At 45.1% G+C, this 15490-nt stretch overlaps 1 protein-coding gene across 1 annotated transcript in view; it reads left to right on the top strand.

The window, feature by feature from the left end:
- LOC133552334 (uncharacterized protein C3orf85-like) overlaps positions 1-15490 on the top strand; it is a 15936-nt gene extending 446 nt beyond the window's left edge. Inside the window, exons 2-5 of the mRNA XM_061899556.1 lie at positions 9-44; positions 11174-11298; positions 14852-14937; positions 15251-15490. Coding sequence (XP_061755540.1) covers positions 11-44; positions 11174-11298; positions 14852-14937; positions 15251-15329 — 324 coding nt within the window. The 5' untranslated portion in view covers positions 9-10 and the 3' untranslated portion in view covers positions 15330-15490. The remainder of the gene's footprint in view (positions 1-8; positions 45-11173; positions 11299-14851; positions 14938-15250) is intronic.

Genomic DNA, 15490 nt, shown 5'->3' with positions numbered 1-15490 from the left:
CTTTACAGACATGAAGTGTGTGATGCTGTGTGTTCTTCTGACTGGTGAGTACTTGCACTACTACAATAATTCTGACTGCTGAGTACTTGCACTCATACAATAATTCTGACTGCTGAGTACTTGCACTACTACAATAATTCTGATTGCTGAGTACTTGAACTCATACAATAATTCTGACTGCTGAGTACTTGCACTCATACAATAATTCTGACTGGTGAGTACTTGCACTCATACAATAATTCTGACTGGTGAGTACTTGCACTACTACAATAATTCTGATTGCTGAGTACTTGCACTCATACAATAATTCTGACTGGTGAGTACTTGCACTAATACAATAAACACACTTCACTGTGTACTTTAACACTAAGTGGTTCATCTAATAGCATGGCTGCTAAGTGAATGTCCATTTATTTACCTTTAAAAAAAGTAAAAACTTAAAGACTAAGCACCTTTTAATTCCAATGCACAACTCCAATGAATAAGTGGTTTTATCTAATTGGTGTGTTTAACTTTCTGGGGACTTTCGCTTTTTGAAATTATTTTCAGAGCCCAAAAAAATCATTACATTTTCGAAGGGTGTAGATTCCTCAATAAACTTCAGTCCTAAACAGAAAATATCAAACATGTACAGTTTTGTCAAATGTGGACACTTTTGAAGACCTTTTGATTGGATAGCGTCACAGGTTTAAATCAGTAAAATAGATTGTTATGCAAATGTCTACACATTGAAAACTGTGACATCAATTCATGGAATTATTTTAAAAACGCATTTAAAAAACATTACATGTTCAGTATTCTTTTTTAGGTGACGGTGAAAGAATTCAGCAAAATACATTAAAAAATACAAATACATATATATATATATATATATATATGTATGTATGTATGTATGTATGTATGTATGTATGTATGTATGTCTACATACACACATATATATGTATATATGTGTGTGTATATATATATGTATATGTATATGTATATCAATCATCAATCAATCAATGTTTACTTATATAGCCCTAAATCACTAGTGTCTCAAAGGGCTGCACAAACCACCACGACATCCTCGGTAGGCCCACATAAGGGCAAGGAAAACTCACACCCAGTGGGACATTGGTGACAATAATGACTATGAGAACCTTAGAGAGGAGGAAAGCAATGGATGTCGAGCGGATCTAACATGATACTGGGAAAGTTCAATCCACAATGGATACAACACAGTCGCGAGAGTCCAGTCCAAAGAGGATCCAAGACACAGCAGCGAGAGTCCCGTTCACAGCGGAGCCAGCAGGAAACCATCCCAAGCGTAGGCGGACCAGCAGCGCGGAGATATATATATATTATATATATATGTATAGATATACATATATATATATATATATATATATATATATGTATGTATGTATGTATGTATGTATGTATGTATGTCTACATACACACATATATATGTATATATGTGTGTATATATATATATATATACATGTGTATATGTATGTATATATATATGTATATCTATACATATATATATATATATATAGATATATGTATATGTATATATATATTATATATGTATAGATATACATATATATATATATATATATATATATATATACATGTGTATATATATATATATACATGTATATGTATATATATATATGTATATATATATATGTATATCTGGATATCAGTGTTTCCCACAGGTCAGGCATCTATTGGTGGTGGTGGTCGGGCAACGGGGGGGTCGTGGAGAACGGGGGGTTGTGGTTGTGGAGAAGGGGGGGGGGCAGCAGCGGCGGCGATGACCAATAACGCGGAGTTGGAATATAATTACAACACTTTATGTACATATTTATATAAATATTTCTATAATATTTACATATTTATATAATATATAATAATCGAAGACCTTTTATGAAGAAGAAACATCATGGACCCAGATTTCCCTCGCCCGGACGCGGGTCACCGGGGCCCCCCTCTGGAGCCAGGCCGGGAGGTGGGGCACGATGGCGAGCGCCTGGTGGCCGGGCCTGTTCCCATGGGGCCCGGCCGGGCACAGCCCGAAGAGGCAACGTGGGTCCCCCCTCCAATGGGCTCACCACCCATAGCAGGTGCCATAGAGGTCGGGTGCAATGTGAGCTGGGCGACAGCCGAAGGCAGGGCACTTGGCGGTCCGATCCTCGGCTACAGAAGCTAGCTCTTGGGACGTGGAACGTCACGTCACTGGAGGGGAAAGAGCCTGAGCTAGTGCGCGAAGTCGAGAAATTCCGGCTGGATATAGTCGGACTCACTTCGACGCACAGCAAGGGCTCTGGAACCACTTCTCTCGAGAGGGATTGGACCCTCTTCCACTCTGGCGTTGCCGGCAGTGAGAGGCGACGGGCTGGGGTGGCAATTCTTGTTTCCCCCCGGCTCAAAGCCTGTACGTTGGCGTTCAACCCTGTGGATGAAAGGGTAGCCTCCCTCCGCCTTCGGGTGGGGGGACGGGTCCTGACTGTTGTTTGTGCTTATGCACCAAACAGCAGTTCAGAGTACCCACCCTTTTTGGGAACGCTCGAGGGAGTACTGGAAAGTGCTCCCCCGGGTGATTCCCTTGTCCTACTGGGAGACTTCAACGCTCACGTTGGCAACGACAGTGAAACCTGGAGAGGCGTGATTGGGAAGAATGGCCGCCCGGATCTGAACCCGAGTGGTGTTTTGTTATTGGACTATTGTGCTCGTCACAGTTTGTCCATAACAAACACCATGTTCAAACATAAGGGTGTCCATATGTGCACTTGGCACCAGGACACCCTAGGCCGCAGTTCCATGATCGACTTTGTAGTTGTGTCATCGGATTTGCGGCCTCATGTTATGGACACTCGGGTGAAGAGAGGGGCGGAGCTTTCTACCGATCACCACCTGGTGGTGAGTTGGCTGCGATGGTGGGGGAGGATGCCGGACAGACCTGGGAGGCCCAAACGCATTGTGAGGGTCTGCTGGGAACGTCTGGCAGAGTCTCCTGTCAGACAAAGTTTCAATTCCCACCTCCGGAAGAACTTTGAACATGTCACGAGGGAGGTGCTGGACATTGAGTCCGAGTGGACCATGTTCCGCACCTCTATTGTCGAGGCGGCAGATCGGAGCTGAGGCCGCAAGGTTGTTGGTGCCTGTCGGGGCGGCAATCCTAAAACCCCTTGGTGGACACCAGCGGAGAGCGATGCCGTCAAGCTGAAGAAGGAGTCCTATCGGGTCCTTTTGGCTCATAGGACTCCGGAGGCAGTGGACAGGTACCGACAGGCCAAGCGGTGTGCAGCTTCAGCGGTCGCGGAGGCAAAAACTCGGACATGGGAAGAGTTCGGGGAAGCCATGGAAAACGACTTCCGGACGGCTTCGAAGCGATTCTGGACCACCGTCCGCCGCCTCAGGAAGGGGAAGCAGTGCACTATCAACACCGTGTATGGTGCGGATGGTGTTCTGCTGACCTCGACTGCGGATGTTGTGGATAGGTGGAAGGAATACTTCGAAGACCTCCTCAATCCCACCAACACGTCTTCCTATGAGGAAGCAGTGCCTGGGGAATCTGTGGTGGTCTCTCCTATTTCTGGGGCTGAGGTCGCTGAGGTAGTTAAAAAGCTCCTCGGTGGCAAGGCCCCAGGGGTGGACGAGATCCGCCCGGAGTTCCTTAAGGCTCTGGATGCTGTGGGGCTGTCTTGGTTGACAAGGCTTTGCAGCATCGCGTGGACATCGGGGGCGGTACCTCTGGATTGGCAGACCGGGGTGGTGGTTCCTCTCTTTAAGAAGGGGGACCGGAGGGTGTGTTCCAACTATCGTGGGATCACACTCCTCAGCCTTCCCGGTAAGGTTTATTCAGGTGTACTGGAGAGGAGGCTACGTCGGATAGTCGAACCTCGGATTCAGGAGGAACAGTGTGGTTTTCGTCCTGGTCGTGGAACTGTGGACCAGCTCTATACTCTCGGCAGGGTTCTTGAGGGTGCATGGGAGTTTGCCCAACCAGTCTACATGTGCTTTGTGGACTTGGAGAAGGCATTCGACCGTGTCCCTCGGGAAGTCCTGTGGGGAGTGCTCAGAGAGTATGGGGTATCGGACTGTCTTATTGTGGCGGTCCGTTCCCTGTACGATCAGTGCCAGAGCTTGGTCCGCATTGCCGGCAGTAAGTCGAACACATTTCCAGTGAGGGTTGGACTCCGCCAAGGCTGTCCTTTGTCACCGATTCTGTTCATAACTTTTATGGACAGAATTTCTAGGCGCAGTCAAGGCGTTGAGGGGTTCCGGTTTGGTAACCGCAGGATTAGGTCTCTGCTTTTTGCAGATGATGTGGTCCTGATGGCTTCATCTGACCGGGATCTTCAGCTCTCGCTGGATCGGTTCGCAGCCGAGTGTGAAGCGACCGGAATGAGAATCAGCACCTCCAAGTCCGAGTCCATGGTTCTCGCCCGGAAAAGGGTGGAGTGCCATCTCCGGGTTTGTGAGGAGACCCTGCCCCAAGTGGAGGAGTTCAAGTACCTAGGAGTCTTGTTCACGAGTGAGGGAAGAGTGGATCGTGAGATCGACAGGCGGATCGGTGCGGCGTCTTCAGTAATGCGGACGTTGTACCGGTCCGTTGTGGTGAAGAAGGAGCTGAGCCGGAAGTTAAAGCTCTCAATTTACCGGTCGATCTACGTTCCCATCCTCACCTATGGTCATGAGCTTTGGGTCATGACCGAAAGGATAAGATCACGGGTACAAGCGGCCGAAATGAGTTTCCTCCGCCGTGTGGCGGGGCTCTCCCTTAGAGATAGGGTGAGAAGCTCTGCCATCCGGGAGGAACTCAAAGTAAAGCCGCTGCTCCTTCACATCGAGAGGAGCCAGATGAGGTGGTTCGGGCATCTGGTCAGGATGCCACCCGAACGCCTCCCTAGGGAGGTGTTTAGGGCACGTCCAACCGGTAGGAGGCCACGGGGAAGACCCAGGACACGTTGGGAAGACTATGTCTCCCGGCTGGCCTGGGAACGCCTCGGGATCCCCCGGGAAGAGCTAGACGAAGTGGGTGGGGAGAGGGAAGTCTGGGTTTCCCTGCTTAGGCTGTTGCCCCCGCGACCCGACCTCGGATAAGCGGAAGATGATGGATGATGGATGGATATAATATGTAACTACAAGCTCCATTCACAGACAGAGTCGCATTGCTTTTATGAGCGGTCGAGGGAGTCAAAAGCCCCCCCAAAAAAAGTTTTTATTTTTTTTTATTTGTGGCGGCCGTAATTCTTTCGTGGCGGGCCGGCACAAACAAATGATGTGGGAAACCCTATATATATATATATATATATATATATATATACATATATATATATATATCAATCAATCAATCAATGTTTACTTATATAGCCCTAAATCACTAGTGTCTCAAAGGGCTGCATAAACCACCACGACATCCTCGGTAGGCCCACATAAGGGCAAGGAAAACTCACACCCAGTGGGACATTGGTGACAATAATGATCCAGTGGGACGTCTGTGACAATAATGATTATGAGAACCTTAGAGAGGAGGAAAGCAATGGATGTCGAGCGGGTCTAACATGATACTGTGAAAGTTCAATCCACAATGGATCCAACACAGTCGTGAGAGTCCAGTCCAAAGCGGGTCCAACTCAGCAACGAGAGTCCCGTTCACAGCGGAGCCAGCAGGAAACCATCCCAAGCGGAGGCGGATCAGCAGCGCAGAGATGTCCCCAGCCGATACACAGGCAAGCAGTACATGGCCACCGGATCGGACCGGACCCCCTCCACAGGGGAGAGTGGGACATAGAAGAAAAAGAAAAGAAACAGCAGATCAACTGGTCTAAAAAGGGAGTCTATTTAAAGGCTACAGTATACAAATTAGTTTTAAGGTGAGACTTAAATGCTTCTACTGAGGTGGCATCTCGAACTGTTACCGGGAGGGCATTCCAGAGTACTGGAGCCCGAACGGAAAACGCTCTATAGCCCGCAGACTTTTTTTGGGCTTTGGGAATCACTAACAAGCCGGAGTCCTTTGAACGCAGATTTCTTGCCGGGACATATGGTACAATACAATCGGCAAGATAGGATGGAGCTAGACCGTGTAGTATTTTATACGTGAGTAGTAAAACCTTAAAGTCACATCTTAAGTGCACAGGAAGCCAGTGCAGGTGAGCCAGTATAGGCGTAATGTGATCAAACTTTCTTGTTCTTGTCAAAAGTCTAGCAGCCGCATTTTGTACCAACTGTAATCTTTTAATGCTAGACATGGGGAGACCCGAAAATAATACGTTACAGTAGTCGAGGCGAGACGTAACAAACGCATGGATAATGATCTCAGCGTCTTTAGTGGACAGAATGGAGCGAATCTTAGCGATATTACGGAGATGAAAGAAGGCCGTTTTAGTAACGCTTTTAATGTGTGCCTCAAAGGAGAGAGTTGGGTCGAAGATAATACCCAGATTCTTTACCGTGTCGCCTTGTTTAATTGTTTGGTTGTCAAATGTTATAGTTGTATTATTAAATAGAGTTCGGTGTCTAGCAGGACCGATAATCAGCATTTCCGTTTTTTTGGCGTTGAGTTGCAAAAAATTAGCGGACATCCATTGTTTAATTTTAGGAAGACACGCCTCCAGCGGACTACAATCCGGCGTGTTGGTCAGCTTTAGGGGCATGTAGAGTTGGGTGTCATCAGCATAACAGGGAAAGCTAACACCGTATTTGCGTATGATGTCACCTAGCGGCAGCATGTAGATGCTGAAGAGTGCAGGGCCAAGGACCGAACCCTGGGGAACTCCACACGTTACCTTAACGTAGTCCGAGGTCACATTGTTATGGGAGACACACTGCATCCTATCAGTAAGATAAGAGTTAAACCAAGACAGGGCTAAGTCTGACATACCAATTCGTGTTTTGATACGTTCTAATAAAATATTATGATCGACGGTATCGAAAGCAGCGCTAAGATCGAGGAGCAGCAACATAGATGACGCATCAGAATCCATCGTTAGCAATAGATCATTAGTCATTTTTGCGAGGGCTGTCTCCGTCGAGTGATTTGCCCTGAAGCCGGATTGAAAGGTTTCACATAGATTGTTAGACGCTAAGTGTTCATTTAACTGCTCCGCAACAATTTTTTCGAGGATTTTTGAAATAAAGGGAAGGTGAGACACCGGTCGGTAGTTTACCATGAGGTCAGGATCGAGGTTAGGTCTTTTAAGAAGAGGATGAATAACCGCTTTTTTGAATGCTAGGGGAACAGTGCCCGAGGAAAGTGATAAGATTATAATATTTAGCACTGATGGACCTAATAATACAAAGAGCTCCTTGATCAGTTTCCCAGGAAGAGGGTCAAGTAAACATGTTGTTTGTTTTATTCCATTTACACGTTGTAACAATTCCTCTAATGTTATTTCCTCAAAACGAGAGAAACTATTTTGGAGGGCAGTATCCGCCGTATATACAATCGTGTCAGTGTTAATAGAACCCCGTTGTAGCTGGGACGCATTGTCTTTAATCTCCTTTCTAATGACTTCAATTTTCTTACTAAAGAATTGCATAAAGTCATCAGCTGAGTGGGTGGAGCTACTGGAAGGAGTCCCTTGTTGGGTTAGCGATGCTACCGTACTAAACAAAAATTTAGGATCGTTTTTATTACGGTGGATGAGATTTGAGTAATAATTAGCTTTAGCTAAGGTAAGCATGCGTTTATAAGTTATTAAACCATCACTAAATGCTTGATGGTGCACCTCAAGTTTAGTCGTGCGCCATTTGCGTTCCAGCTTTCTGCATAATAATTTCTGAGCTCTAGTTTCTTCTGTAAACCACGGGGTGCGCTTTTTTGGAGCCTTTTTTAACTTTAGCGGTGCTATGTTATCAATGGTTTCGCGCAGGGCGTCGTTAAAGTTGTTAGTGAGGTTATCAATAGAGCCCACATACTTTGGGAATGGTGCCATTACCGAGGGCAGTAGGTCAGCAAGAGTTGTCGTTGTGGCCGTATTAATGTTGCGGCTGCTATAGCAGTTATTATTATTATTAGTTTGACGAACATGCGTCTGAACCTCGAATTTTATAAGGTAATGATCGGACAATACTTTAGTATACGGGAGTATCATAACTTTGGAAGCGGTGATACCCCTGACAAGCACTAGGTCTATCGTATTACCGTTGCGATGCGTGGGTTCATTTATTATTTGTGTGAGACCACAGCTATCAATTATAGTCTGGAGCGCTACGCACGGTGGGTCCGATGGGGTATTCATATGGATATTAAAGTCCCCCATTATGATTATATTATCGGCGTGTGTCACTAGATCAGCAACGAACTCTGAGAATTCATTGATAAAGTCCGAACAGGGCCCTGGGGGGCGGTAGATAACAGCCAGGTGTAGAGGCAGCGGTGTGACAGACCTCATAGTAAGCACCTCAAACGATTTATATTTATTATTTATGTTAGGACTAAGGTTAAAGTTTTCGTTGTATATTAGTGCAACCCCCCCACCCCTTTTAAGCGGACGGGCAATATGCGCATGTGTAAAGTTAGGAGGACATGCCTCATTTAGCGCAAAAAAGTCGTTTGGTTTAAGCCAGGTTTCACTGAGACCGATGACGTTAAGATTGTTGTCTCTGATGATATCATTAACTAACAACGTTTTGGGAGACAATGATCTTATGTTTAAAAAACCTATATTATAGGTAGTGGGCTGTTTTAGGGAATTTTTGATCAAATTATCCGTAGTAGCAATATTAATAATGTTGTGTTTATTATGCCCAGTGCATTCAGTATAATTACGACCATATCTAGGAATTGATACGACGGGAATGTTCCGATTGTTTGATTGTTGCTTTGATAAACTGCACGCATCATGGTTAGCCTCCTCAGTAACGGGGATTTTCCGATTGTTTGTTTGTTGCTTTGATAAACTGCACGCATCATAGTTAGCCACCTCAGTAAAACACATGTCCAACTCTGAAACACTCAAAGCAGAAAAAACTTGTTCTAATTTAACTGACTCCTTACCCAGACCAGTAGTCTCGCATCCTTTATTTAAATCCGTCTTCAGGGTGGAGGGAAGTGGTGTTCTGTGGGGATTAGCCTTCTGCTTTGTTTTTAGCCCCGCTCGACATCCGCGTTTCCGATCACACCGCTGGCGTCTGCTCCGTAGACGGCCCCCGCTGCTACTAGACTCCGCTGCTTCACAGGCCGCTGGATGTAGCCTCCGACGTATCCCCATGCTAGTTAGCATGTTTAGCACGCCCGCGTCTATCAGTCCAAAACGGCCCGATATGTCCATATCCAGAAGTGTCTGGTGGTCGTACGTGATCACGGAGTGACCACGATGCGAGCCAGCCATGAAGTCTGCAGAACTGTCCGGCATTTCCGCCAAATGTTCCATCTTTAGCAAGAGCACCGCAGTGTCGCAGCCCGTCCGGGCGCCGCCATCTTGCCTATATATATAAATATATATATATATATATATATATATATATATATATATATATATATATATATATATATATATATTTTTTTTTTTGTAATGTAGTGTTTGGAGCACATACTTTTTGGTTACAAAAACATTCATGAAGTTTGCTTCTTTTATGAGTTTATTATGGCTCTACTGAAAATGTGAGCAAAGTCAAAAGTATACATACAGAAATGTTAATATTTGCTTACATGTCCCTTGGCAAGTTTCACTGCAATAAGGCCCTTTTGGTAGCCATCCACAAGCTTCGGCTTGAATTTTTGACCCCAAAATTGCTGCAGTTCAGCTAAATGTGTTGCTTTTCTGACATAGACTTGTTTCTTCAGCATTGTCCACACATTTGAGTCAGGACTTTGGGAACGCCATTCTAAAACCTTCATTCTAGCCTGATTTAGTTATTCCTTTACAACTTTTGATGTGTGTTTGGGGTCATTGTCCCATTGGAATCTCCAACTGTGCCCAAGACCCAACCCCCGGGCTGAAGATTTTAACTTGTCCTGAAGAATTTGGAGCTAATCATCCTTTTTACGTTGTCCCATTTATAGCACCAGTTCTATTGGCAGCAAAACAGGCCCAGAGCATAATACTACCACCACCATGATTGACGGTAGGATTGGTGTTCCTGGTATTAAAGGCCTCACCTTTTCTCCTCCAAACATATTGCTGGGCACTGTGACCAAACAGCTGCATTTTTGTTTTATCCGAAATCACATGGACAAAGATAAGACCTTCTGGAGGAAAGTTCTGTGGCGAGATGAATCAAACATTTAGCTGTTTGGCCACAATACCCAGCAAAATGTTTGGAGGAGAAAAGATGAGGCCTTTAATCCCAGGAACACCAAGCCTACCGTCAAGCATGGTGGTGGTAGTATTATGCTCTGGGCCTGTTTAGCTGCCAATGGAACTGGTGCTTTACAGTGCGTAAATGGGACAATGAAAAAGGAGGATTACCTCCAAATTCTTCAGGACAAACTAAAATTATCCACCCAGGGGTAGGATCTTGGGCGCAGTTGGGTGTTCCAACAGGATAATGACCCCAAACACACCTCAAAAGTCGTAAAGGAATAACCAAATCGGGCTAGAATGAAGGTTTTACCATGGCCTTCCCAAAGTCCTGACTTAAAAGTGTGGACAATGCTGAAGAAACAAGTCCATATCAGAAAACCAACAAATGTAGCTGAACTGCACCAATTTTGTCAAGAGGAGTGGTCAAAAATTCAAGCAGAAGCGCCTTATTGCAGTTAAACTTGCAAAGGGACATGCAAGCAAATATTAACATTGCTGTATGTATACTTTTGACCAAGCACAATTTCAGTAGAGTCATAATAAATTCATAAAAGAAGCAAACTTCATTAATGTTTTTTGTGAGCAACAAGTATGTGCTCCAATCACTACATCACAAAAAAATAAGAGTTGTAGAAATAATTGGAAACTCAAAACAGCCATGACATCATGTTCTTTACAAGAATACGTACACTTTTGTCCGCGACTGTATATATATATATATATGTATATACATATACACAGTGTATCAATTGGTACACCTGTGAAAGAATTGAACATTGAAATTCTTAAATTTAACATAAAAAAACTTGCTTTGGAAAAATAATCCTGTATAATGGAGGAAGACAACCAAAACACAGCAAAAATGTAAAGAAAGGACAACAAATTCCGCCTTGGTCCCCACAAGGTTTGAACTGTCATATTTGTGTGTTTAGGGGTCTTGGCAGCCCCCTTTGTGAAAGAAGAGCAGGCAAAGCGCTTCATCCGGCTGAAAAGACAGTCGGGATACTGGGACCCCCACAGTTCCCAGAACCAGTGGGGTTACACCATCCAGGAGCAGGTGACCCCAACTTTAATAACTTCATGTCTACATTGTGACAGTGCTTGTGTGTCTCAGGCCGACGTTCATGTCTACATTTGTGTGTCTCAGGCTAACGTTCATGTCTACATTTGTGTGTCTCAGGCCGACGTTCATGTCTACATTTGTGTGTCTCAGGCCGACGTTCATGTCTACATTTGTGTGTCTCAGGCCGACGTTCATGTCTACATTTGTGTGTTTCAGGCCGACGTTCATGTCTGCATTTGTGTGTCTCAGGCCGACGTTCATGTCTACATTTGTGTGTCTCAGGCCGACGTTCATGTCTACATTTGTGTGTCTCAGGCCGACGTTCATGTCTACATTTGTGTGTTTCAGGCCGACGTTCATGTCTGCATTTGTGTGTCTCAGGCCGACGTTCATGTCTACATTTGTGTGTCTCAAGCCAACGTTCATGTCTACATTTGTGTGTCTCAGGCCAACGTTCATGTCTACATTTGTGTGTCTCAGGCCAACGTTCATGTCTACATTTGTGTGTCTCAGGCCAACGTTCATGTCTACATTTGTGTGTCTCAGGCCAACATTCATGTCTACATTTGTGTGTCTCAGACCAACGTTCATGTCTACATTTGTGTGTCTCAGGCCAACGTTCATGTCTACTTTTGTGTGTCTCAGGCCAACGTTCATGTCTACATTTGTGTGTCTCAGGCCAACGTTCATGTCTACATTTGTGTGTCTCAGACCGACGTTCATGTCTACATTTGTGTGTCTCAGGCCGACGTTCATGTCTACATTTGTGTGTCTCAGGCCAACGTTCATGTCTACATTTGTGTGTCTCAGGCCGACGTTCATGTCTACATTTGTGTGTCTCAGGCCGACGTTCATGTCTACATTTGTGTGTCTCAGGCCGACGTTCATGTCTACATTTGTGTGTCTCAGGCCGACGTTCATGTCTACATTTGTGTGTTTCAGGCCGACGTTCATGTCTACATTTGTGTGTCTCAGGCCGACGTTCATGTCTACATTTGTGTGTCTCAAGCCAACGTTCATGTCTACATTTGTGTGTCTCAGGCCAACGTTCATGTCTACATTTGTGTGTCTCAGGCCAACGTTCATGTCTACATTTGTGTGTCTCAGGCCAACGTTCATGTCTACATTTGTGTGTCTCAGGCCAACGTTCATGTCTACATTTGTGTGTCTCAGGCCAACGTTCATGTCTACATTTGTGTGTCTCAGACCAACGTTCATGTCTACATTTGTGTGTCTCATGCCAACGTTCATGTCTACTTTTGTGTGTCTCAGGCCAACGTTCATGTCTACATTTGTGTGTCTCAGACCGACGTTCATGTCTACATTTGTGTGTCTCAGGCCGACGTTCATGTCTACATTTGTGTGTCTCAGGCCAACGTTCATGTCTACATTTGTGTGTCTCAGGCCAACGTTCATGTCTACATTTGTGTGTCTCAGGCCGACGTTCATGTCTACATTTGTGTGTCTCAGGCCGACGTTCATGTCTACATTTGTGTGTCTCAGGCCAACGTTCATGTCTACATTTGTGTGTCTCAGACCAACGTTCATGTCTACATTTGTGTGTTTCAGGCCGACGTTCATGTCTACATTTGTGTGTCTCAGGCCAACGTTCATGTCTACATTTGTGTGTCTCAGGCCAACGTTCATGTCTACATTTGTGTGTCTCAGGCCAACGTTCATGTCTACATTTGTGTGTCTCAGGCCAACGTTCATGTCTACATTTGTTTGTCTCAGGCCAACGTTCATGTCTACATTTGTGTGTCTCAGGCCAACGTTCATGTCTACATTTGTTTGTCTCAGGCCAACGTTCATGTCTACATTTGTTTGTCTCAGGCCAACGTTCATGTCTACATTTGTGTGTCTCAGGCCAACATTCATGTCTACATTTGTGTGTCTCAGACCAACGTTCATGTCTACATTTGTGTGTCTCAGGCCAACGTTCATGTCTACTTTTGTGTGTCTCAGGCCAACGTTCATGTCTACATTTGTGTGTCTCAGGCCAACGTTCATGTCTACATTTGTGTGTCTCAGACCGACGTTCATGTCTACATTTGTGTGTCTCAGGCCGACGTTCATGTCTACATTTGTGTGTCTCAGGCCAACGTTCATGTCTACATTTGTGTGTCTCAGGCCGACGTTCATGTCTACATTTGTGTGTCTCAGGCCGACGTTCATGTCTACATTTGTGTGTCTCAGGCCGACGTTCATGTCTACATTTGTGTGTCTCAGGCCGACGTTCATGTCTACATTTGTGTGTTTCAGGCCGACGTTCATGTCTACATTTGTGTGTCTCAGGCCGACGTTCATGTCTACATTTGTGTGTCTCAAGCCAACGTTCATGTCTACATTTGTGTGTCTCAGGCCAACGTTCATGTCTACATTTGTGTGTCTCAGGCCAACGTTCATGTCTACATTTGTGTGTCTCAGGCCAACGTTCATGTCTACATTTGTGTGTCTCAGGCCGACGTTCATGTCTACATTTGTGTGTCTCAGGCCGACGTTCATGTCTACATTTGTGTGTCTCAGGCCGACGTTCATGTCTACATTTGTGTGTCTCAGACCAACGTTCATGTCTACATTTGTGTGTTTCAGGCCGACGTTCATGTCTACATTTGTGTGTCTCAGGCCAACGTTCATGTCTACATTTGTGTGTCTCAGGCCGACGTTCATGTCTACATTTGTGTGTCTCAGACCGACGTTCATGTCTACATTTGTGTGTCTCAGGCCGACGTTCATGTCTAAATTTGTGTGTCTCAGGCCGACGTTCATGTCTACATTTGTGTGTCTCAGGCCAACGTTCATGTCTACATTTTTGTGTCTCAGGCCAACGTTCATGTCTACATTTGTGTGTCTCAGGCCAACGTTCATGTCTACATTTTTGTGTCTCAGGCCAACGTTCATGTCTACATTTGTGTGTCTCAGGCCAACGTTCATGTCTACTTTTGTGTGTCTCAGGCCGACGTTCTTGTCTACATTTGTGTGTCCCAGGCCAACGTTCATGTCTACATTTGTGTGTCTCAGGCCAACGTTCATGTCAACATTTGTGTATCTCAGGCCAACGTTCATGTCTACATTTGTGTGTCTCAGACCAACGTTCATGTCTACATTTGTGTCTCAGGCCGACGTTCATGTCTACATTTGTGTGTCTCAGACCAACATTCATGTCTACATTTGTGTGTCTCAGACCAACATTCATGTCTACATTTGTGTGTCTCAGGCCGACGTTCATGTCTACATTTGTGTGTCTCAGGCCGACGTTCATGTCTACATTTGTGTGTCTCAGGCCAACGTTCATGTCTACATTTGTGTGTCTCAGACCGACGTTCATGTCTACATTTGTGTGTCTCAGGCCAACGTTCATGTCTACATTTGTGTGTCTCAGGCCGACGTTCATGTCTACATTTGTGTGTCTCAGACCAACATTCATGTCTACATTTGTGTGTCTCAGACCAACATTCATGTCTACATTTGTGTGTCTCAGGCCGACGTTCATGTCTACATTTGTGTGTCTCAGGCCAACATTCATGTCTACATTTGTGTGTCTCAGGCCAACGAGTACTGGACCGCGCTGAGAACTGATGCCCAGTTCTACATGGACATGGGGAGCCTGATGTTTGACCGCTCCGTGGCCGAGTAAGTCACACAGTCTTGGGGGAGGCCGGGATCCAGCAGAGGGCGCTGTGGTAAAAAAGGGTTTCCTTTCCAAATACTTGTTTTTGTACTTAATACAGATTATTTATTTTGTTTTGAGTTTCTTCTCCCAGCCTTTGTACTGCTTAAATGTCAGTCATCTTTTTTTAGAGTCCCGCATTTTCTGACTGGCAACAAAAGTGACCGAGTTATAAATCAGTTCTACACCAAAGCTGGATAACTTTTTGGATCACAATTATTCCATCGGAATGGCAGTTCTTCCCCCCAATGTTTATGGATGTTGTTGATGTTGCAGTGAGAACAACAGGCTGTACATGGAGATGTTGCGCAATGCCCGAGCTCACTTGGACAGCCAGACAGGAGGACGCAAGTAAAAAATGGCAGACAAACGTAATTATTGTCATTAGGAATATAATTGCACAGAATGATGTTCAACATGCTCTGTACTTTGTGTTCTTTCTCTGTTTCTGGCAATCACAGGATGTTTGTGTTTGTACATCACGCTTACAACCGTCTTTGTCGAGATGGAGTGTGT

The sequence above is a fragment of the Nerophis ophidion genome, linkage group LG05 (assembly GCF_033978795.1).
Source record: "Nerophis ophidion isolate RoL-2023_Sa linkage group LG05, RoL_Noph_v1.0, whole genome shotgun sequence".
NCBI classification, from domain to species: Eukaryota; Metazoa; Chordata; class Actinopteri; order Syngnathiformes; family Syngnathidae; genus Nerophis; species Nerophis ophidion.
Note: the sequence above shows the minus strand (reverse complement) of the source record. Positions and strands in the feature narration are given on the sequence as shown.